At 43.0% G+C, this 23,096-nt stretch overlaps 1 protein-coding gene across 1 annotated transcript in view; it reads left to right on the forward strand.

Annotated features, from left to right (window-relative positions):
* Window positions 1-23,096, forward strand: part of Ube3d (ubiquitin protein ligase E3D) — a 101,747-nt gene that overhangs the window by 23,922 nt on the left and 54,729 nt on the right. Inside the window, exons 6-7 of the mRNA XM_055602497.1 lie at window positions 5,764-5,842; window positions 11,551-11,689. Coding sequence (XP_055458472.1) covers window positions 5,764-5,842; window positions 11,551-11,689 — 218 coding nt within the window. The remainder of the gene's footprint in view (window positions 1-5,763; window positions 5,843-11,550; window positions 11,690-23,096) is intronic.

The following is a 23,096-nucleotide window of genomic DNA, read 5'->3' on the forward strand; positions in this document are numbered from 1 at the left end:
AAAAAAAAAAAAAAAATCTCAACTGCTAACCTTGTTAAATCAAGACCTCTTGCACAGAAGTTATGATCTTGGCCTTTGGATTACCATTCCTCTTCATGAACAGTGTATTGGTGTCTATTACTGTGACAAAACACCTGAAATAATCAACTTAAAAAGAGGAATGGGATGGATTGTTTTGGCTTTTGATCTCAGAAGTTTCAGTTTATAATCAGTCATCAGTTTATAATCAATCAAGCATGTGTTCTGTGATCCAACTTCTTCCCATGATACCCCACCTCTTAGAAATATTACTGCCCTTCCTCAATAAACTTATGGACTGAGAACCTCATCTTTAATGCATGAGAAAGGGACCTTTTATTGTCTATTCTGCAATAGACAGAATTCTTTGCCGTTAGGATTTGTCTTCCAGTGGTTCAGAAAAGGCCTCTTGGGATTTAAGGTTATTCAAGTCAGTGACTAGTAACGGAAGTACCAAGACTGACCAGGAGTAATTTGTCTCAGCTGAATTATGCCATTGCCAACTCCCCTCTTGTAGAGGAAGGGTATGCACATTTTCATGATACAGCATCTTAGGTGGACATCGAGGTCACGGTGGGATGACCTTTTAGGCCATCCTTAGAGGTGCATATGTAGTCATATGACTGCATATGACTCAACCCAAATTTGATATAAGTTGAAACAAAATGAGAAACCATAACATGCATGAAGCCCTGAGTTCAAACTTCAGGGTGGAGGGTAGAGGGTGGGAGCAACAAATGTATCAGAGGAAATTTAAGTTTAGTAGAGACATGTAAAGCAAGTAGCTCCTGTAACATACTGTTTCCCAGAAACCTTTAAAAGTTCAGTCTGTTAGTTCATTGTTGGTGGGAATATGAGATAGGTACTCTTGGGGATGGTTGTGGAAATGTGAATTGGTGTAGACTTGCTGCAAATATCTGTTAAATTTGGCAGAACCTTTGCCCTTCCGCCTGATAATTTCTCTCCTGAAACTGTGATGATTAGAGTCGAGTTTGTACATACCAGGTACCAGAACGTAGAGAGATACTAGCCTAGCATAAGCATTACTGTAGCCTTGCTTATTGCAGGGAGACAAGAAGAAATAATGGCCAAGGTGACATTTCAGCATGAGCCCCCAGATAATATTTGTCAGTGATGGTGAGGAAGCAGGAAGAAGTATGAGTAGCTGAAGAAGGGAAGAATGCATTAAAATTCTTTAAATTTCACAAAGTATTTCTCAATCAGGACACAAAAAGCACTAAACTTAAAGAAAAAGGATGGTACATGTTTGACTATATGAAAATTAAGGAAATTAAAGCACACGCTTATCATGTGATTCAGCTTTTGCACTTTAGGACTTTTATCCTAGAGAAACCGCCTAGCCCAGGAAGGCGCTGTGCTCTATGGGTCCACTGATAGCATGATGTCCTTGGAACAACAGAATCCTGGAGCTGAAGAACAGACTGGTGTTGGCAGGGGGTGCAGAGCGGGAGGAAGGGTAGTGGCTGCCTCTGAAGGACCCACAGATCCTTGAAGTGCAGCTGTCAGTTGGTCACACGAATCTGCACAGATGGTGAACCTGCACGCATGCATGCGTGCGTGCGCTCACACACAGTCACAGAATTGCCTGTGAGATCTCTTGGGCAGGGCGGTCAGTGATGACTTGTTCTAGTGTCTTCCATTCCTACCGCTAGAGGAACTGAAACAAAGATTTCTCTGGTGACTCTAGCTTGTGTCAAGTTGACACACAAAACCAGCCAGGACATACAGTCATGGCAGAATGTGTGTGTGCAAATGTACATAGGTACAGATGCATGTGCGCATGCATGTGGACGTCAGAGGACAACCTTGCAATCACCCACAGCATGCTGTCCACCTCTTTTGAGACAGTACCATTCACTAGCCTGGAGCTCACCAATTAGGATAGGCTTGCTGGCTCCAGGAATCCTCCTATCTCTACTCCTCACCCCTGCAATTACAAGCCACAAAACTCTGTGTGTCATTTTTATGTTCTGGTAGTTCGACTTGTATTTCTGTAATTGCAGGGCAAGTGCTTTACTAATGGCCATCCCTCTGATCTCTCTCTCTCATCTCTTTCAACTACTTGTGAATCTACAGTGTCTTAGGATTTCTGCTTCTTTGACAAAATAACCATGACCGAAAAGCAAGTTGGGGAGAAAGGGGCTTATTTGACTTATACCTCCTTATTGCTATTTATTATTGAAGGAAGTCAGGACAGGAACTGAAACAGGGCAGGAGCCTGGAGACAGGAGCAGATGCAGAAGGCATGGAAAGGTGCTGCCTACTGGCTTGCTTGCCATGGCTTGCTCAGCTTTCTTTCCATGGAGGCATTTCCTCAACTGAGGCTCCTTCCTCTCTGGTGACTCTAGCTTGTGTTAAGTTGACACCCCAAACCAGCCAAGTACATACAGTTATAGCAGAGTAATAGTAAGATAAAATTATTGTCTTTAAGTAAGGGAAATAATAGGGAGAAACTGTAGTCTTTAAATGAGGGCAAAAGAAAAGAAGAACAAAGATGGGAATGGAAGCATGTAAGAACGAGTGGTCTGGAGGCTAGTTTCCTGGTGGAGGCAGGGAATAGTAACAAAAATAATAAATATAAAGAGACACTTCAAAATTATTTCGTGGGTCAACAACATGGCTCAATGGGTAAATACTTGCTGCCAAGTGTGACAACCTAGGCTTGAACCCCAGAATCTACCTGCTGGAAAGAGAATCAACTTCCCAAAGTTGTCCTCTGAGCTCCACACATGCAAAGAGACCCATGAGTGATCACACACACATATGTACTCCTACACATGCACACCAAAAGTGTAAATAAAATAAAAGAAGATGTTTTGTGGGTAAAGCAACATGGTGTAGAACCAATTTCTTTCATAGCCATCAAGATGTTTGAAAGTAAACAATGCTTAGGACTAATTATAATACAGACTTTAAGGTGTTTCTGTTGGAATTCTTCTTTTTTTTGTTGTTTTGTTTTGTTTTTGATACAGCGTTTCATTTCTCTGTGTAGTCCTGGCTGTCTTGGACCTCTCCCTGTAGACCAGGCTGGCATGGAACCCAAGAGATCTGCTTGCCTCCGACTCTGTGGTGCTGGGATTTGAATGCCTTACTCTAGGGTTAAGTCGGTGCATTCAGTATTCATCCATCTAAAAGATAATTTACTGTTGATTTCAATTTATTATACTTTAATTGAAGTATAATATAAATGTCATAAAATTACCTCTTTAAAGGCACATTTCAGTTGGTTTGGGATGTTCTTGAGGTTGTGTAACCATCACAGTCTAATCTTGCAGGGACATCACTGCCCATAGCATTCTCTTACTATCTCCTGGAAACCTCTAATCTACTTCCTGTCCTTATGCCTGTCCTCATTCTGATCCTTCCATACGAATGCAATTATACAGTGTATGTTTGTCAACCCGTTGCAATGCATTGTTTTTGTCTGGCCTCAAACTGTAGACATATTAATAAAACAATCGAGGGAAATTAAACACTGATTACATATTGAATACTAGTGAATTCTATTATTTTTTTAAGTAGACTGAGTTATAACTGTGGGTATCTTCCAAAAGAGGATCATTTTTTAAAGATACATTATCTGGGATTTCCTCCAGAGTAATTAAGTCCACATGATGGTGGCACGTAGGGATGTTAATGAGACCAGGTTGGTTCTTGGTTGAATAAAGACGTAATGTACATTATGTTGGTAAATTGTCAAAAGGGACTTCAGCATGTTTGTTGCAGATATCCTCCATTACTTCCTGTCTGGGGAAGAGTGCCTCCTCCTCCTCCTGACCCCCAGTGTGTAACAAGAAGATGGAAAACAACCAACAGCCAGAGTTTATTTTCAGTCTTTTGTTGTTGTTGTTATCATTAATTTATTCTCTCATATGTTACAGCCAAGCCACAGTTTCCCATCTTTTCCCCCATCCTCCATCTCCTCCGTCCCCAATTGTTTCCCTTCTGAAAAGGGCAGGCCTCCTGGCGATAGCAACCAAACATGGCATATTGAGTTGAATAAGATTAGGCGCCTCCCTCATATTAAGGATGGACAGAGTAACTCAGTAGGAGAACATTCCTGCCATGACTGGTGCCGGGCAGAGATGCCCCTGAAGCCTGTAAAATCACCTGTTTTTTTAGAACCCACTGAAAACCAGACATTAAGAGAAGACGGGGTGGATTAGTCTACAGGGTTTGCTCAAGAGTTTTTCTCAGCTTCGTGGGCATGATCTTGCTAGACTTGTCTCTTACTTTTGTGTATTTTAAATTTTCTGTGACACGAAGGGTTTTTTGCTTTTTGTCTTTGATCTAAAGGAGCGCAGCTGGCCTCTTTAAATGGGCTTACAATTTTATGTTTTCGGTGGTAGTGCTCCAATTAGGAAGTTTTGGAGAGGCTTGTCTGTAGACCAGGTTCTCTGTAAAGTAGCTCAATTGGCAGAATGCTTACATAGCATGAACAAAGCCCTGCGTTTAATTCCCAGTACCTCACATCTGTAAAGCCAGCACTTATGAGGTGGTGGCAGGAGAATTGCAGTGAGGTTTGAAGCCAGTGCGGACTACATTGTAAGACCCACTTCTCAGCCCTCAAGCAAATAAAACCTGTTAGTAAACCAAAGGCAAACATTTGGAGTGCTCTAGATTGCGCTCTTGTTTGAGGTGGTTTTGATCATATTTTTATGTTCCTAACAACTGGTATGTTACAACAGTATGCTCATTTCTTTCTTTTTTTTTTTTTCTTATTTTATGATTTAGTATTTTTTATTTTATACCCATTGGTGTTCTGTCTGCATGCATGTGCGTGCGTGTGTCATAAGGGTGTCAGATACCCTGAAGTTACATGGACCTGGAATTGCAGACAGTTGTGAGTTGTGAGTGCTGGGAATTGAACCCAGATCTTCTAGAAAAGTGGCCAATGCTGCCATCTCTCCAGCCCCTAATGTGACCATTTCTAATAAACAAAATCTTATTTTCTGGGAATCTCAATTTCTAAGCAAGAATGAATATGTTAATTTTTGAGATTGCTTTATTGGTATATTTGTTTAGACGTATTTGCCTTAATATATATATATGAATGTTTTTACCTTCATGTATTTATGTGCACCACATGCATATAGTGTTCATAGAGGTCAGAAGAAAGCAATGGATCCCCTAAACTGGAGTTACGAATAGTTATGAACCACCTAACCATGTGGGTGTTGGGAACCAACCCTCTTGCTCTGCAAGAGCAAACCAGTGCTCCTAACTGCTGAGTCATCTCTCCAGCCCTTTATTACATTATTTAAAGCAGAATTAGCCCATTGAAACTGCCCGCTACCTAAGGTTCTAGTCTTGGAATAGCTTCAGAATTCCAGTTCAGAAGCCAACAGAGGCTCAGTCCAGACAGGGACTGACTGACCTGTGCGGCTATCTAGGTGTTTGGGCTGTAGTTGAGTCACTGGGGAGAAAAGGAGATGGCTGGGCCCAGCTGCCAGTCTCCTGCGGCAGGAACACAACTCTCTGTCCACAGGCCTGTGTCTCCCAGATCATTTCCAGGAGGCATTCTGGAGAAAATCGGTTCATATTAGTGATTTTGTCCCGGCCATACCACACCCCAGCCTATGAATGCAGATGAGGGAAAGTGGTATGAGAAGCCAACAGGACCAGTCAATGTAATCCATTTCTCTTCATTGAAGCCTGGCATCTTTTCTTCAGCTTAGTGCTTAGCCCCTCACCTGGACCTTGAAGGTTTTTGTGTTCATGTAGCCGAGGCTGGCTATATAACTGAGAATGGCCTTGCCATTCTTATCCTCAGACATCCACCTCCAGAGCACTGGGAGTTCAGGTATAATGCTGTGTTTATATTGTCCTGTCCTGCCTGGGGATCACATCAGGCTTTCACACAGATTAGACAGCATTCTACAAGCTGAGGGTGTCTTCCAGGCTTTCCTGAACTTTCTGACGTGTGAGAGGTTTTCCTTGGCAAGTTCACAAGTCTTACAGGCAGTTTGAAAAGTAGAACATTCAAGAATCATATACCCAAATTCTGGCTTTCAAGAGTTCTTTAATTCAAAGAATTAAAAAAAAAACAAGGTTTTTCTCTAGTTTTTCCAGAAAAAACAAAAACAAAAACAAACAAAAAACCCCACAAACCTTCATGTGGATATTGTTCATTACTTAACAAATCATATTTAAAGTGTACGAGGTACATATGTTTACATGGTCTCTTTTTATGAGTTAGTTCTTTTTCTGTCTGTCTCCCTGTCTCTCTGTCTCTCCCTCTACCCTTTCTTCTCTCTCATCATAGCCTCATGTAGCACTGGCTGGCTTTTGAACTCTCTATATAGCCAAGGATGATCTTGAACTTTTCTTCTTTCTTCCTCTACCTTCCAAGCACTTAGGCTACAGGCATGCAGCACCTCCCGATTCTGGGATGGCATCCAGGGCTGTGAACATGCATAGCTTGGTATGATTTTGAAGTGAGCGTAGCAGTGTTAACAGGACTTACCAGAAGCACAGCTGCAATCCATGTAGTTCTTTTGTGACACTGTTGTGTCCTTGAGAATGGTTCCTAAAGTTTGTTTGCATGTACAACTTCCATATCAAACAGGTTTGTGTTTATTATTCTATGGCTCCCTTTGGTTGTGGTCCCTTGCCTCGTTTCTTGTTTTGAGAGACTAAATCAGTGGTCTTACCATTATTATAGTTTTTCAGTTGAGTTTCTGACATCTCCATGCATGGAAACCATTATGTTTGATATCTAGTATACACTGTTGCTTTGTTTCTAGCATTCAAAAATCTATATCATCTACTAAAGTGTGAGAGCTATAAGGTCTAAGTTAACATCTTTCATCGTGGTTTTCTCGTATTTCTCATCTTTTCCTCTCATTCGTTATAGTCAACCGTTTTAAGATATTTTAATTTTTAGTATTGAGTTCCTATGTCATCTCTGCCATTCCAATTTACATTGCATTGAATGACTTCCATGTTTTCACCTTCTATTTTTCTGGGTTGTTTTCTTGATATCGATTGGCTTGTTCATTCTCAATATCACCATTTTTTGTTAGAAGTGAAAGTGTGACATTTTCTCCCCTTCTTGCTGTCTCAAAATAGAAGGCCGTATAGTCAGTTCTCTGGGGAGTTTTTCTGATGCGGAGGTTTAGAAAAGCGGACAGTGTGTCCTCAGCTCGCATTTGAGTCTCAGACTCAGGTCACCCAACTGACAGTTCTGGTCTCTTAGGAAAGCTTCTCCTTCCCGGGGCTTAAAAGTCACGGAAATGACTTTCGACTGATGTTTGGGTCCTTGTTGCCTTTGAAGTATCTTTCCTGTTGATTCCTAGTGGAGGGTGACTGATTCCCATCTAATAGGAAATACCAGAAGTAAGCCTGAGTCTGCCCTGTGTTTCACAACAGGCTTTGATCATCACCATTATCAGATGTGTAGTGAGGTTTGAGCCATGACTGGATAGCTGCAAGTGACACCTTGGCTTTGTCAACATGTGTCTTAAAATCCATGGGATAACTGCTGACTGTTTTGTATGTTCCAACATTTCCCCCTCCTTTTTGCATCTGTCCTGTCTCCTCTCCTGCCCTTTGTCCTTTCTTCTCCTCTCCCATACCCCCATACTGCTTTCTTAATTAAAAAAAAAAAAGAGTGTGAAAATATTATCAAAAGATTTAAAGGAAAGATACCCAGAGCTCTTATTTTTCTAAATAACTGTTTTTATTTTTCAGGTAATAATGTCTTTGTTTATGTGTTAATGTGATTAAAATAATATTTTTGGTGATTAAAATATGAGGCAGCTTATAAATTTTAACACTGACACATGATGTGCTATAGGACAAGTTGGGACAGGTTGAGTCTGAGAAAACTGGAAACATCTTAAGCCTGGCTGCTTTGTCTAATTGCACAAAAAGTTTATTCAAATTGCTTAAAGTGAAGGGTTCAGGATACCTGAAAATTAGTGTGTGTTAACCTTTGGGGTTACAGTCTTTTGGGATCAAAGCAACTAAGTAATATCTAGTAGTTTTTCTATGGTAGAGTTCAGAGTGTGGGGTTTGTCTGGGAAGGGTCATGCTTGTGTTTCTTTTTCTGTCACTCCCAGGCTCTGCAGTCAGGACAGGCTTTCCTGAAATGGGCTTCAGTGAAAAAACCTGCTGAATCACAGGATGTCTTAAGGGCTGGGTTGATATCATGTAGATGTTCATAAACACATTAGAGATATGGATAACTACTGTTATCCATATCTTTCTCTGTCACTCTTGTCACCGTAAGTGTAAAAAATGCTCTCACATAAAAATCACAATACTGTAACATTACATGAGGTATTGCTGTAACATATTACATGAGGTAACGACTAAGTTCGAAGTTTTCTGAAGTAACTAGACTGCCTAATGCTTAGCCGGGATGACTTACTGGTGAAGGGACAAGTCAGTGCTGAAATGTTTTCATTTTTGTTTGAATGCCCTTTTTGGCGGTTCACACCCTGTAGAATGTTGAAACCTTTACTCAACATTGAAACATGTCTTTGTACCAGAGTCAATGGCAACATCATAAAAGTAACTTGTCTCTGGGCGAGATAAAAAGTGTGTGAAGGAGAAAAAAAAATTACAAAGTAATTTCCCTTTAAGGAAAATAGCCATTGATACTATACCAGTGATTCTCAACCCTTCCGGGCTCAAATGACTTTTTCACACGGTTCAAATACCAGATAGCCTGCATATCAGATATTTGTATAACTAGTCATAATAGTAGCAAAATTACAGTTATGAAATAAAAACAAAAATTATTTTATGGCTGTGTCACCACAACATGAGGAGCTAGCTGTATTAAAGGGTCTCAGCATTAGGAAGATTGAAACCACTGTGTTACATTGTTTTTTGATCTTTTTCCCTGATGCATAGGTATTTATTTAATATGAATATTTCGCCATGCGTGTCTTACTACCTTTATAATTCAAGTTTTGGAATGCTTTATTTAATAAAATAGTATCTTGAGAAAGATAAAGTAACTTCTCATAAAAGAATGATTATATTCTGAGCTCCATTTACTATAAGATAAAAGGCTGATAGACAGCGAGACAGGTGCCAAGGGTCTTTAGACTTCTTTCTGCACGGAGAGTATGACACAGCATCTTCAGGTACCCGTGTAGAGTGACGGGGACAGCATAGTCTTTGCATTCAAGTTAAGCTGACTACTCTGCTCCCACCATTTCACTCACCATGTAGTGAGTGCAATCACATAATCCTCTGGCTGCTGCAGTGCACAGTGCCTGCCTGTCAGTGGGACAACAGATACAGTCAGTCGGTATGCCTGGTCTATTGCCTGGCTGTTAGGCACAGGACAAATGATGGAAGAACCCCAAGATCTGGACCTATAAAACTTAAGCACACGTTGTAGAGAACATCTTACAACTTTAATAAACCCAGACAACTCTTTAAATATTTATTTGTATATTTATTGTTTTCTCTTCTACTTGCAAAAAGACATTACTGCCAAAGAGGGAATGGAAAATGATGAGAAAGCTGTCCTTTGTGGAATGTGCTCTTCCACAAAGTGCAGCAGGCCCCGGCTAGTTGCAGTGCTCATTTCAGTCAAGAAACCCTTCCTGAAGGCTCATGATCAGCTTGGGTTAAGCATTAGAGCTCATTGGAGAGCTCCAAGGGACATTTACAATCTATGGAAGTGTCCTATGGCTTTTAATGAGATACAAGTTTGAAACAAATATTTTTACCATACATCTAAAATTTTCAGAATGCAGAATAGCTTCAGTAAGCTGTATTGTGGGTGGTGGGGTTGAAAGTTCTGAGTGCTTAAATTGTTTCTCAAACATACAGTTGTCGGGGGGGCGGATAGGAACATTTCTATTATGCCTTAAAAGGTGGAATACAGAGTGTGGGATTGGGGTTTTAGCATAGTGGTTGCATGCTTACCTAGCACGCACAGGCTTCGGGTTAGATCCCCAGAACTGAGAAACAAAACTGAGGGTGTCTGTAAAACCAGCAGCTTTGAGGCAATTGAGGCAACTCTCTAATCTTCATTTCCAAGTAAGACTGCAAAGTAAGAGGATTCCACTCATGCCATATCCTAATCGCGAAGGGTGGGCGGGAGATGGGAGCACATTCCAAATAAGACACCGGTGTGGCAGTGGTAAGTGCTGCAGTCGATACACACACGTTACCAGGCAACGAGAAACAGCGTGTCTCCGCAGAGATAATGTTGTGCACATCTTTTAGAAGTTCGAGTCCACTGGAAGGAATTCAAGCTTCCAGACCCAGAAGCTGCCACTACTGGTCAGAGTCCATGGCTCGATTGATGCTGTACAGGGCAGGAAGTTAACTGTGGCTTGGGCAGGGTAAGAGAGAGGGTAAGAGAGAGGGGTGGAGAGTGAGCCTGGGACCACTGGACTAGAGAGTGTCCTTATTCCTGTTTCAGAGACATGTTGAGGATGTAAGATAATGAGCAAAAGCAGAAAGAAGAGCAGAGCCAGTCTATATAAAATAATAATCTCCGGAGCACAGATAATTCATTCAAATGCATCCTTGCTGAAGTCCGGTCCTATGTAGGGAAATGAGTGCAGCCTAGTCTAGTCCATCGAGGTGGCAGAGAGTACTCTGCCATCCACATCCGAAATGGGTGAGCAGATAGTGGTAGGGCTTGGCGATAGGGCTAACCTCCTGTCATGACTCACTGCATAACGTTAAAGTTCGTTAGGCCCTCACCCAGCAGTGCTCCCCAAGGTGCCTCCAATTAGAGTTTTCAGATGGGCTTCCCAGTTCCCCCAAAGGCCCGTCAAGGGCCACTCTCTGAAGGATGAAGGCCAGCATCCTGCCAGTTCAGCCCTCTCAAACAGTGTCTTTGTTTTTATTTGTATGACAGTCGGCCCGTTGCCAGATTTTTGAACGGAAGGATCCTAACACTTTAAAAATCTGAAAGTTGTCGGCTTGGGCATTTCCTAAGGTCTTCCACACTCAGAATGCCCCCACATGTATAAAATGGAGATGATAGCTCTTGCTCAGGGTAGCCAAAGGGTCATCAAGACGTTCCATGTGAACAGAGCATGGGGAACACAGGAGACATTTAATGTCTTAGCCGTTACTGCTCCCACCCTCCCAGCTGGTCACACTCGAATAAGCCTGCACGTCCCGTGATTCTTATACTTTGAATATTGACTACCTGAAAAAAAAATGAATAATCTGTCTGCTTTATGCCAGCAACAGCATAAAAATGGCTTGGGCAGTTACCTTGCAAATATAAAAATTTTATTCTGTGGTCGTGTGTGTGTGTGTTGCACGTGCATACTGGAGGTCACATGACAACTTGCAGGAGTCAGTTCTTTCTTTTCACCATCTGGGTCCTGAGGATCAAGTCCTCAAGCTTGGTGTTAAGAACCTTTACCCACTGAGCCCTACCTGGTAGATTTTTGACATAGTTTTATTTTCACCTTTTAATATATTCTCCCCCTCACACACACTAATGAGTTTTCCTCTGTCATATTTTTAAAATAGTTCTGACCATACATTTCTGAAAGCTAACGTATCCCTGTGTTGCAGGCTTGCCAGCTCGTGGGAAAGTGACATCAGCGTCCACCCTTTAACTCTGCCCTCCGCCACCTGCTTGGAGCTGCTGTTGATACTCTCAAGGAACAACGCCTCCCTGCCGCTGTCGCTTCGGCAAATGAATTCCTTTCAGGTAGGAAACAGCTCCTTCACTGAGAGGGTTCTCAAGCCTCCTGTCAAGCCTCAGAGGAGATAGTCCAGTCCATGGAGAGCCACGGTTTCAAATGATGATAGGTCGGAGCATGGAGCACGCGCTCAGTGTTCTCTTCAGTCCGTGAACACGTGAAACCTCGGAATTCAGGGATGATCTAAGCAGTGGCCGAACCCAAACTCTAACTCCAGCTCTTGCCCTAACCTCCATCTTCATCTTCCCCTCCTCAGGAGAGAAGGTGGGAAGATCTGGCCAGGAAGCCTGTGAATGCCACTTCTTTTCTCCCAGCTTTGGTCTAGAGCAGTGCTTCTCAACCTTCCCAAAGCTACGCCCCTTTGATACCCTTAGTGCCTTTGCTCTGATAAGCTCGAAGTCAGGTACTGACTGGATGCTTTATAGGAATGGAGTGCCCACGTTCTCAGCACCATTCTCTAGTCTCAGCCCCTACCTTAGTCCTTCTCTCCTCCCTGGGTATTCATTTGTACGGTTCCCCGCTGCTCCCATAGACTGAACAATAGGAATCCTCCTTCCCTAGTGTCCAGCAAACTGTGGCGTGAGGTGGCAAAGGAGAATTAAGTAGTGGCCTGTGTTGTGACCCTAAAGCTGCTGAGTAAACCTGAGCGCATCTCTATGGCTTAAGACGAGAGAGAAAAACCCATGAGCTCTCAGATGGTGGCGGGAGAGGCGCGTGTTGCCGAGAACTGAGGGCCCCTAGAGTTGGCAGTTCTTGTGAAGGGTTGTCAGAATACTCTAGGACAGGGTCAAGAGTGCTTCTCTGTTAACAGGACACGGAAAATTCAGGAAATGGATCCAAAACAGCTGTTCCAGCGACACTTAATCCATATTCTCTTGAGAATCTGTTATATCTGTCGTCTCCCTATTTGCTTCCTCTGGCTGAACCTCAGGCACTAACACAAAGTTCAGTTTCTGTGACTTTTGCGAGGCAGTTTCTTTGTTGTTAACAAGCTTCAATCCTAGACTCTCAGAGGGAAAACCTCCTTCTGCAGGAGGGCAAACTAAGGGCCATAAAGCCTCTGGTCTGCTGGAGACCAAACTAAAGCTGTGTCATTTCCACCCTCCATCCTCCATCCCCGCCAAACACACACACTATTTGACCTAGTTCTGGCTGAAGCGCTATGAGTGGAGAGGCACGAGCCACAGTGTAGAGGTGGGTTGTGTTTATCTGCGTGTTGGCACACACTCTCTTGTTTTGCAATAATATAAAATTTTTTATTTGTATGCCACCTTAACCCAGGAGTGATTTTAAAATTCTGTAATCAGACCGTGTAATGAGTAACACAAATTTGAATATGACCACATCCTCTTATAGAGAGAGGTGCAAGAAACTTAGCAGCCGTTATTTCCGGGGAGTAACATTTATCTCTCATTCCTGTCTGTCTGTCTCTCTCTGTCTCTCTGTCTTTGTCTCTCTCTCCCTCTCATGCACTGTTTGAAATTTTTATATTGGTTGGTGGTCCCTACTTCTGGGGCATATTGGAGGAGACAGGACGGTCTTGTGCATAATATAAACTGAGAATAATTTTATTACAGAGTGACCTGAACAGAAGTCGTAAAGAGCTCAGAGGCACAGGAGTAATCTAAGTAAACGGTGAGGGATTTGAGAGAAGGAGTCATGCGTTTTTCCACTTTTATCCTTGAAGGGCGGCATCTCAGCGTCAGGTAAACACAGGTGCACGGAAGGACATGCGTCCACCAGTGACATCACTGTGCTCCCAGCATCCCTAATGAGAGGCCCTCCTAGAGCCGTCAGAACATGAGTGGCCGGCTTTCTCCCCTGGCCACCCTACTTCCGGTTCCGCTCCTTTGCTGAGTTAATGTCACAGAACATGAGAAGCTTTGCAGAGTCTTACAAACATCTTAAAGTCATCCCTGTCTTTACCCGCAGATGCAAGATGTGTTCTTATCAGAAGCATTCTGGGAAATGGCTCCTTTCAGCAGGCCGTCACTCCCCATCAGAGAAAATAGGGAAGGTTTCTGGCGTCTTTGAAGAGAAATATTCTCTGTTTCATCTTTGTGGCACCTACTTAGTCAGGTCTGATAACCGAGAGAAGAAATCTGCATTGGAGATTTACCTGGAAACTCAGTTTCCCACGCATGATCTCTAAGAGCTGTTTTAGCAAGAGCTGTAAAGTGCTACAATGACACTGGTTAGGACACCCACGGATCCTGACCTCTCCCAGGCCGAGTTAGTGGCTGTGAGCAGAGCTTAATTCTATATGTGTTATAACTCCTCCCTTTGGGTGGCGGTGTCACAATTCTAGCCTCCATGCTGCTCTGTGACAACACTGTCATCTCCCTAGTGTGATAATCTGCAAACAGAGTACAGATTTCATGGAGAATCACTGCCTTTTGGTATTGTGGAGTCCCCAATAAGAGGATGGGCATAACCACACCCTACTTAGAATTCTCCCATGGCTTCCTGTTGTGGTGCCCACCTTCTCATTATCCTGCACTGTGAAGCTGGGCTGCATTGGGCCCTCTGTCCTTTCTCACTTCACTCCTGCCCACCCCCATCTCCTCTCACACTAAGACCTTATTCCTCACTCTTTACAACAGGCTAGTTCTGGCCACAACATCATTGTTCTGGTTGTTTTCTCTGCTACTAGAAGAATACTCCGTGCCAGGCCTTTTTGTGTGGCTGCTTCTCTCTGGTTCATTCTGAGCTGAGGTGTTCCTCCTACAAGAGCTTAACCTGGCTCCCTCCCTAACTGGACTCCCTCCCTGACTTGGCTCCCCTGCTGAATTTCTTTCTCTTTATCACCATTATTTTCTAACCCGGCTGCCCTGTGAAATGATCGTGTTCACTTGTCTTCTTCCTCTAGGAAAATGTATGCTGAGTGAGAGCAGGGGGTGTTCTGGTTTGAATCTGAAACAGCCTCATAGGCTCATGTCTTTAACTTTGGGTCCCCAGCCTGTGATGTTGTTTCAGAGCCTTTTAGAAGGTTTAGCAGAAGTAGGCCACTGGGGGCAGGCCTTTGAAGGCTATGCCTGCCCTTAGTTGTAGCCTGTATTTTCTGCTGCCTGTCGTCTGAGCTGCGAATAGCCTGCTACTCTCCCACCACACCTTCTTTATTGTGATGGACTGAAACTTCTCAAACAGTGAGCCTAGGTAAATCTTCTCCTATGATTGCCGTTTCTATCTGGTATTTTGTCATAGTGATGAGGAAAGTAACTAATATAAGAGGAATTTGTGTTTTGTTCAGCGCTGTGTCAGCATAACCTAGAACCTGGGTGTGTAAAGCACTTAGAAAGTACTGGATGGGTGGATGGGTGCACAGATAACATGTAAGTTGGCATGGCCATGGCATATTATAAATATCAAGAAGACTGCGCTGGAGCGAGGCAGAGCATGCGCAGCATATCCCTAGAGCAGAAGCAGCATTCTAGTCTCTGCTTGCTAGAGCTGGACTCACTCTTAGATGCAGGTTTGAGATCCGTCAGCCAGGCTGGGTACTGATGGACATCTGCATTGAAGTTGCAGATTAGAGCGTTGTGCAAGTGAGAAAAGCACGAAGAGTTCACTCCTTAGAAGGATCTGGTTTGGGGCCAGATGCGGTGGCTCACACCTTTAATCCCAACACTCAGGAGGCAGAGGCAGGTAGAGCTCTGAGTTTGAGGGCAGAGAGAACTACATAGTGAGACATAGTATCTAAACGGAAAAAAAAAAAAAAAAAAAAAAAGGTGCCAGTAAGATTCAGAATAGCAGACCAGTTTGTTTGGGCTCCTAAGTGCACTGGAACCACATCAAGGGGAAGGACAGTGCTAGCCAACTTTGGGTGCCAGAAACTGAGACAGAGAGCTTTCTGAGGAGTCCTGTGGAGTATGTAGATGCCCACCTGCTGCTGGTTTTGCTGCTAGCAATTCCACCCTGCATGTTCGGAGCTCAGGTGTGAGGCCGCGTGGACCATGATGGGCAGCCCTGACTCCTAGCCTGAAGTCCCACGTGTGCCCAGTGTGGCATGGCTAGATGAAACCTGAGAAGTCCAGAAGGAAGAACTTTAAGAGGAACAAACACTGGGCAAGTATTGCTGGATTCCATGATAAGTGAAAATAATTTTTTTCTAGAATCCCAGCCTGTGACAGTTCTAAGCTAGCTATTGTAATGGTCTTATTCTGGCAGATAGGATGACATACCCAGAAAAGGCAGGTGATAGTGAGACAAAAATGGATGTGCTTGTAATGCTTTTCAGTTTCAGAGGATCCACCCCCACTTCTCGCTCTGTGTGTGTGTGTGTGTGTGTGTGTGTGTGTGCATGTGTGTATGTGTGTGCATGTTTGTGTGTGTGTGTGTTCATGTGAATGCAAGTGATGTATCATACAGATGTGCACGGAAGTCAACCTCAGGTGTTAATTCCTTGGAAGCCATTCAATTTGTTTTTGTCTTTTTCTAAAACTTTAGATAACTAAAGGTTTTTTATCTTGTTTTTTATGTGTGTGTGTGTGTGTGTGTGTGTGTGTGTGTGTATGTGTGTGTGTGTGTGTGTGTGTAAGAGAGTAGGTGCCTCAAGCAGTACCCATGGAAGCTAGAGGAGGGCGCCAGATACCTGTAGCTGGAGTTACAGGTGGTTGTAATTCAGCTGATGTCATGCTGGGGACTGAATTAAAGGCCTCTGGAAGAGAAGCAGTGTCACTGCTGAGCCATCCCTAAATACCCTTCCCGGAAAACAAACCAAAACCAAATAGCAAAAAACCCATCTGCTTCTTAAGATAGGGTCTTCCGTTGGCCTGGAGCTCACCAAACGGGCTGACTGGCCATTGAGACCAGAGGTCCTCCTGTATCTTCCCACCGTCTGAGATTGCAAGCACACATCACTATGCTCCAGCTTTTACCTGTGGGTTCTGGGAATCAGATTCGATCCCCACAATTATGTGAAAAGCGCTTTACCAACTCCCCACAACAAGAGGGGTTTCCTGTCCTCATTCCATTGGGAAACAGGTTCTACAGGATATTATTAGGTCTTATGAAAATAATTCAACATCAGTTGTGTAATACTAATGCATCCAGGTACTGTTTCAATGGTTTGCGTTCATCAGTTCATTTCGGTTCCAAAGCAGCACTGGGCTGAGGTTATGCTGTTACTCCTGCTTCATAAGGCAGAAGCTGAGCCAAAGAGACAAACTTGCACAGCCCACAGAGGTGTGAATGGAGGTACATGAAATGCCAAGCCTTGCTGCATTCTTAACTCCGCACTCTTAACCACTAGGTAATTGTTGCCTCTAGTAAGTTTTAGTTATACACGTATTTTTAAACAAAAAGACTTTTAAGCCCTTTTCATGAGCTTCAGTGTGACATGGCCAGTTGCGGATTTTAAGATTATTTCCCAAAGGCTCCTGGCATCAGGGAGGCTTTCCTCTAGAGGCATTTGTGTGCTGTCTTTAAGGATTTTGATGGCTGTGGCAGAGTGGTCTCTGCACATTTTTAGAGGCTTGTGTTCATCTGTGCAGCTGCAATTATTGTCTTAAGGATGCCATTTACTCCATTAGTGGCTGCGCAGTTCTTTTTCTGGTCAGGACCACTTTAGTCCAAATGGCACCCAGGAAAGAGACCTGCACTCGGTGTTCCTTGGTACATACCAAGACTGACCAGAGGCCCAGAAGTTTCCTGAGGAACTCTGAAAATCCCACCCTGCACTTGCTCCCATTTTTGTCTTAGTTGGGTCTCATCAACCTTAAATACTGTGTATCATAGTCATAGCCTGGCAAAGATTTGGATAAAAGATTGAGCCATCTGGACAAACTATGCCTTTCTCCTGACTTATGTCTTGATTCCTCTGGGAATGCTCAGGAGGATACTTCTTGGGAGTCCATGTTTGGTTGGGAGACACAGCCTTGCCCCCCCCCCCCATTTGAGGAAGCCATCTTTGTTTTTTCCTATACCTAACTGCTTCTGCCCATCTGCTCTTGACCATGCAGGCATGTGGAAGGAGTTTCCAGGGTCATCCGGCCACATGACTAAAGCTAGTTTTTCTTTCACAGGTGGATTTCTTTTTTTTTTTTTTTTAATAATTTACAATGTTTTCACAAACAGCTTTTGAAAATAAAACCTTCACATCATCTCTTATTTTAAAGGCAAAAAAAGTAATATGGGCACACACATACATACACATAAAACTATTGATATTCAGAGCTAGGGTTGAACCTAGACCTTAAGACCTTAAGACTGTCTATTATTTACTCCATCTTACGATACTTACATCAGAAAGAAAATTACCAAACAGTCCTGGATCTTGTCCATGGTATATTTACTATTTGGCCTCACCATGTTCTGTTTTCTTACTATCTTCCTGAGACTCAGAGTCCTCCACAGGAGCAGGATGAAAGACACCCTCAAGTATTGTGGGTCCTACTGAAGGTTTTCCTGTGTAAAAGTTGTTTCCTGTGTATGCTGGGCACTTTACTAATGTGGAGGAAAAACATGTAGACACAAAGGAAGAAAAGTCTACTTCTATGACTAGTTAAGGTTGGTTGAGGATATTTTCTTACCTTGGTGAGGTTGATGCAGTTGAGGCATTTTGAGATGGAATCAGGCATGCTCAGGGTGGCATGACCATCCACAGCTGAACGTTTTTAATTTGAGACACCCCCCCCACACACACACACACATACACACATACAAGCTATCATAGAACAGAGGAGATTAGGGCTGCTTTGCTCAGGTGTGAATTTTAAAGTAAAGACTCTACTGACATTTAAATTCCATCATTTTCATAATGGAAAAAAAACACACATTCTTAATCATCTTAAAAACTAATCCTCACACCTAGCTATCTTTTTACCCACTATTAATATTTATACAAAGTAGTGTCTAAGAATTGGTTTCTTTAGTTTGCCATGTATTACCTTCAGTGGTTAAAGTCAAGCAATAGTTTGATGGTAAGCTTTGAAGTTTAAGCTTAAGAACTTAAACAATAAATAAAAACAAGTACCCTAGGATAGATATAGGCAGAAGCCTGGGAATTTTGCAGGTAAACAGCAGCAGTGGGCTAAAGAGGAAGTGAAATTTTTAATTTCTACACCATTTTTTTTTTCAGAATACTTTTAGACATTGTACTCCATAAATGGCCTCATTCATCTATTACTGGCCTTACTCAATTGTGAGTAAATTATAGCCATTATTACTGTGTATTATGAGTATGTGAATGTCTTTCTGTTGTGGATAGGGAGTTTGTGTGTGATCTGTGCACATATGTGTATATATAGAGGCCATCAGATGTCCTGCCATTTCACTTCCGGCTTATTGCCTTGCAAGGAGGTCTCACACCGAACTTGGAGCTAGGCTGGCAGCCAGGAAGCTTCAGCCATCCTCCAAGATGGCTGCTCCACCACAGAACTGGAGGTCTAGGTATATGGAGAGCCACACCCACTTTTGTTTACAAGATACTTGGGATTTGAAGGTGTGTTGTTCTCCTTGTACAGCAAGCAGTGAGCCATTTCTCCAGCATACCATTATTATTTATAAAGTGCCATTTTCCCCTTATTATAAAATGATCATTTTTCACAATTAAAGGGGGAAAACACAGGGAAAAAGTCAAGAAAATTAAAACTACTTGAGAATTAAGTGTTGCCATTTTGTTTTATGCATGTTTTCAGTGTACTGTCACACAGAGATAAATATTATATAAATTGCCCTCATTGAAGATGCTGAACTCAGTGTCAATTTTTAGCATTTTCCTCTACTTATTTCTGACATGAAAATGATCTCAGAGACTGACACAGGACCTTGAAAAGGTGCTGATGCAGGAGCTGCTGTGGCTGAGAACAAGAGACAGAGAGACCTGGACCAGGAAAGGCAGGTACTTCTTCCGGTTACCAAGAAAGACAGGCACCTGTTCACACTGTTATTGAGGTCTTGCAACCCATGTGTGCATGAGACGCTGAGAAGGGAGGAGTTTTGGTCCCTCCGGTCTTTAGCTATGTTCACCTTCATTCTCCCTAACCTTTCATCCTCCACGTCAGAGATGATCAGGACTTGGGTGCTAGTCAGTACACCTACAGAAGTTTCTTTTCTTTCTTTCTGTTCTTTCTGTTCTTTCTTGCGATTATGATATAATCACATCATTCCTCCCTTCCCCTTTCTCTCTCCAAAGCTTCCATATATTCCTTCTTGCTCTCTTTCAAATTGAATTCATGGTCCTCTTTATTTCGTTGTTGTGGTTGTTGTTGGTGTTGGTGGTAGTGGTGTGTGTGTATTCATAAATACATAAATATAACCTGGCTAGTTTGTATATAGGGACCAGTATGTATGTTTTCAGGGCTGGCTGTGTGGTATTGGATAACCACTTGGTGTGCTCTGCCCTGGGGAAGATGATTTATCTCCCTGGCAGCATTCCTTAGTTGCCTGGAGTTGTAGTGTTGAAGCCTCCATGCTACCTTAGCTCACCTGTTGTTGTCCTTGCTCAGCTCATCTTTAGGCAGCCATGTTGGTGAGACTTTCAGATTCTGACATTCCTAGGAGACACAATCACACAGCAAACTCCCTGATCCCCTGGCTTTTAATTTTTTTTCACACCCTCTTGTCCAATGTGCCCTGAGCTTTTAGGTGTGGGAATTGAATTGTACATGTGTCTGTTGGGACTGGACTCCATAGCTGTGCATTTTGATTGACTGTGGTTTTCTGTAATGGTTGCAAAGAGAAGTTTCCTTGATGAGGGGTGATGACTACACTTATCTGTGGGTATAAGGACAAATATTTAGAGTATAGTTAGAGACTGTGCTGATTTAATTAAGCTGTGGTTGTAGGTTCTCCTTCTAGAATCCATACTTCACTAGCCTGAGTAGCTGGCCAGGTTTTCCAGTATGAGACATGATTTCCCTCTTGTCCGGTTAGAAAGCTGTTGGTGACCACCATGGTATGTGTTAATACTAATGTGTGCATGCCACGGCTAAATCCTTAGGGTTACTGTGCTACGCTGGTTATTGTAGTTGGGTAGAACTACCAGTTGCTGTTCTCCTTTAGAGGCTTACATGGCACATTCTAGTACCAGAAAAGCTAGTCCTGAGAGGAGACTTTCAGGTTCATTCTAGCTCAGAGGCCTCTGAGCACTGTCTGAAGTTCATGGTGTCTTTAGCAATAACGACTTATCTTCTACCCCTCGGGAGGTTGTGGGGTGGGGGACCCAAAGACGATAGCTTGTCTTGGATAACCATGACCAACAACTCATAAGAGGGATAATCGTGCTTGGTGTTGGGGATTCTGTTAAATGGTCTTTGGCTCATGGCGGGAACATTGTTAGCCCTTATTGGAAAAATTCATTTAAACCATGTATGTATATTTATGTACTGATTTGTGTATATTATAGGTATTTTTAGGCAGATAGTTCCCTTACAACTTTTTCATACGTTTTTACTATTATTTTATCCTCCTTACTTATGGAATTTTCCTAAAGGTGGCCACTACTAAAATCGTTCTTCTCAAAAACTTTCTAAGGAATTGTTTTAGCAGTTCGAGTGTGAAAAGATTTGATATCTTCTTTCCTTCTGTCCTAGCAACTTTTCTGTGGTTTGGGAAAATAAACAGGTGTTGAGCTGAACACAGTGCTCTTGTCTGAATTGCCTCTTCCTCCACCTTATTAATGGACTCTCTTCCGCTCTACCATGCAAGGCCGGGCAGACAGAAGGACTGAGGGTAACAGGTGTAGCTAACTGGCTTGTGCAGTTGCCATCGCTCCACAGCTGGCTGTCTAACCTCTCGAGTGTTCCCACATCCCTCAGGACATGTCTACCTCTAGTCAGAAGCCAAGGCCACAGACAGACCCGCAGCGCCACAGCCTTCTGTAGCTTTGATGGAACTGGGGGTTGCTCTCCCTCCCTACTGAGGGCAGCAAGACTGAAGTAGATAGAGCTCACCAAGTTCATACCCAGGACTTTTGCTTTGTTGTCTTTCCTGTTTGAGGTGTGTGTATGGTTCACACGCTGAGTTTGAGTATGTGTATGTGTGTACCTATGCAGGACACTGAATATCATCTCTGTTGTTCTTTGTGATACGCTCTTGAGACAGGGCCTCTCACTGAGCCTGAAGCTCACCATTTCAACTAGGCTGACTAGCCAGTGAGCTTCCAGATCTGTCTTTCTCTGTCCTTCACTGTTGGGATTATAGGAATATGGAGCTTTTTACATGGATGGTGGGGATTTGAACTCAGGTCCTCCTGCTTGCACAGTAGGCACCCTGACTGAATCATTTCATCAGCCCCCATTAGCTTATTTTTAATAAATACATACTCTGGATTAAAATGTGATTTTTCCCCCTCCATTAGCAAACAATACTAATTTTCACTTTTAGCTTAAAAATATCCCATCAGCCTATCCCACTTAAGTCTACCTGGTCCTCACGGTATGGTGGGAAGCAGAGGCCCGATAATGAAATGATAAAGTGGGGTACATTTCACCACCTTTGTTCTTTGGGGGCATTCGCTGTTTGTCTTGATAGCTGTCTCTGTGACATGGGAATGGAAGACTAGACAGAGAACGGGTGATGGCATGATTGCAGATAGCATTGTTTCTTTTTTGTTAGTGTTCTTGGGAAGCTTGCTTAATGTTCAGATTTCCGAGTGGAAGCTGGCAGATGGACCCAGTGAGGGGAATAGAGCCTAGCCATCTGCCCTCCAGCTAGTATCCAACATGTTCCTGATATAGGTTTCTCCAAACCAAGTTACCAGAAATAATTCCGTGATACTAGAATACACCCTGCTAAAGTTGGAAATGAGAAGGGGAACGCCCAATATGTTGACAAACACCTTGTCAGTAGGTCACAGAGCTTAATTATTTTCTGCTTGTTTCTTATTAACCTGCAAACACACAGCCTCTGACTGTCGAATCTTTGTCTTGGAGCTTATGGTTTCCCTGCAGTGTTTGCCTATAACTAACTCTTTTGTCTTTTGTTCTCAAGCGTGTTCCGGGGTGCAGTTGCTCATTACTCTAACACACCTTTCAAGTGTGACCACCAGCAGACCCCCCTTCTTGCCTCTAGGCTTTGCCTTCTCCTTCGGGGATGTGCAGCTTGAGTCCCCTTCTCTATCCACAGCAAAGCTGAGGTGACCAGCAGGCACTTGAATTGATGAGGGGCTCTCAAGGTCTAGTTGTAGTTCTTCCACCTACTCACTTGTGGCAGTGGTCCAGTCAGGTAACCTCTGTGGGTTCCTGTTTCATTGCCTGTGGAGGGAAGAGGTTGGGGTAAATTCTATTTAAAAGTTCCTTTTAAAAGTAGGGGCACAGGGAGTCATTTTTGTCTGTTCTCAGCTGTGTCTGAGGTTAGTCACCCAGGCTGCACACTAGGACCAATCCCTTTATAAAAGGACTAGGTCTTATTTCTTCTGAACATCTTGAAAGTGTTTAAAGAAAATTATAGATAAAACCAAAATTGATAGTTGTT

The sequence above is a fragment of the Psammomys obesus genome, unplaced genomic scaffold (genome assembly GCF_907164565.1).
Source record: "Psammomys obesus unplaced genomic scaffold, mPsaObe1.curated_primary_1811, whole genome shotgun sequence".
Classification (NCBI taxonomy): Eukaryota; Metazoa; Chordata; class Mammalia; order Rodentia; family Muridae; genus Psammomys; species Psammomys obesus.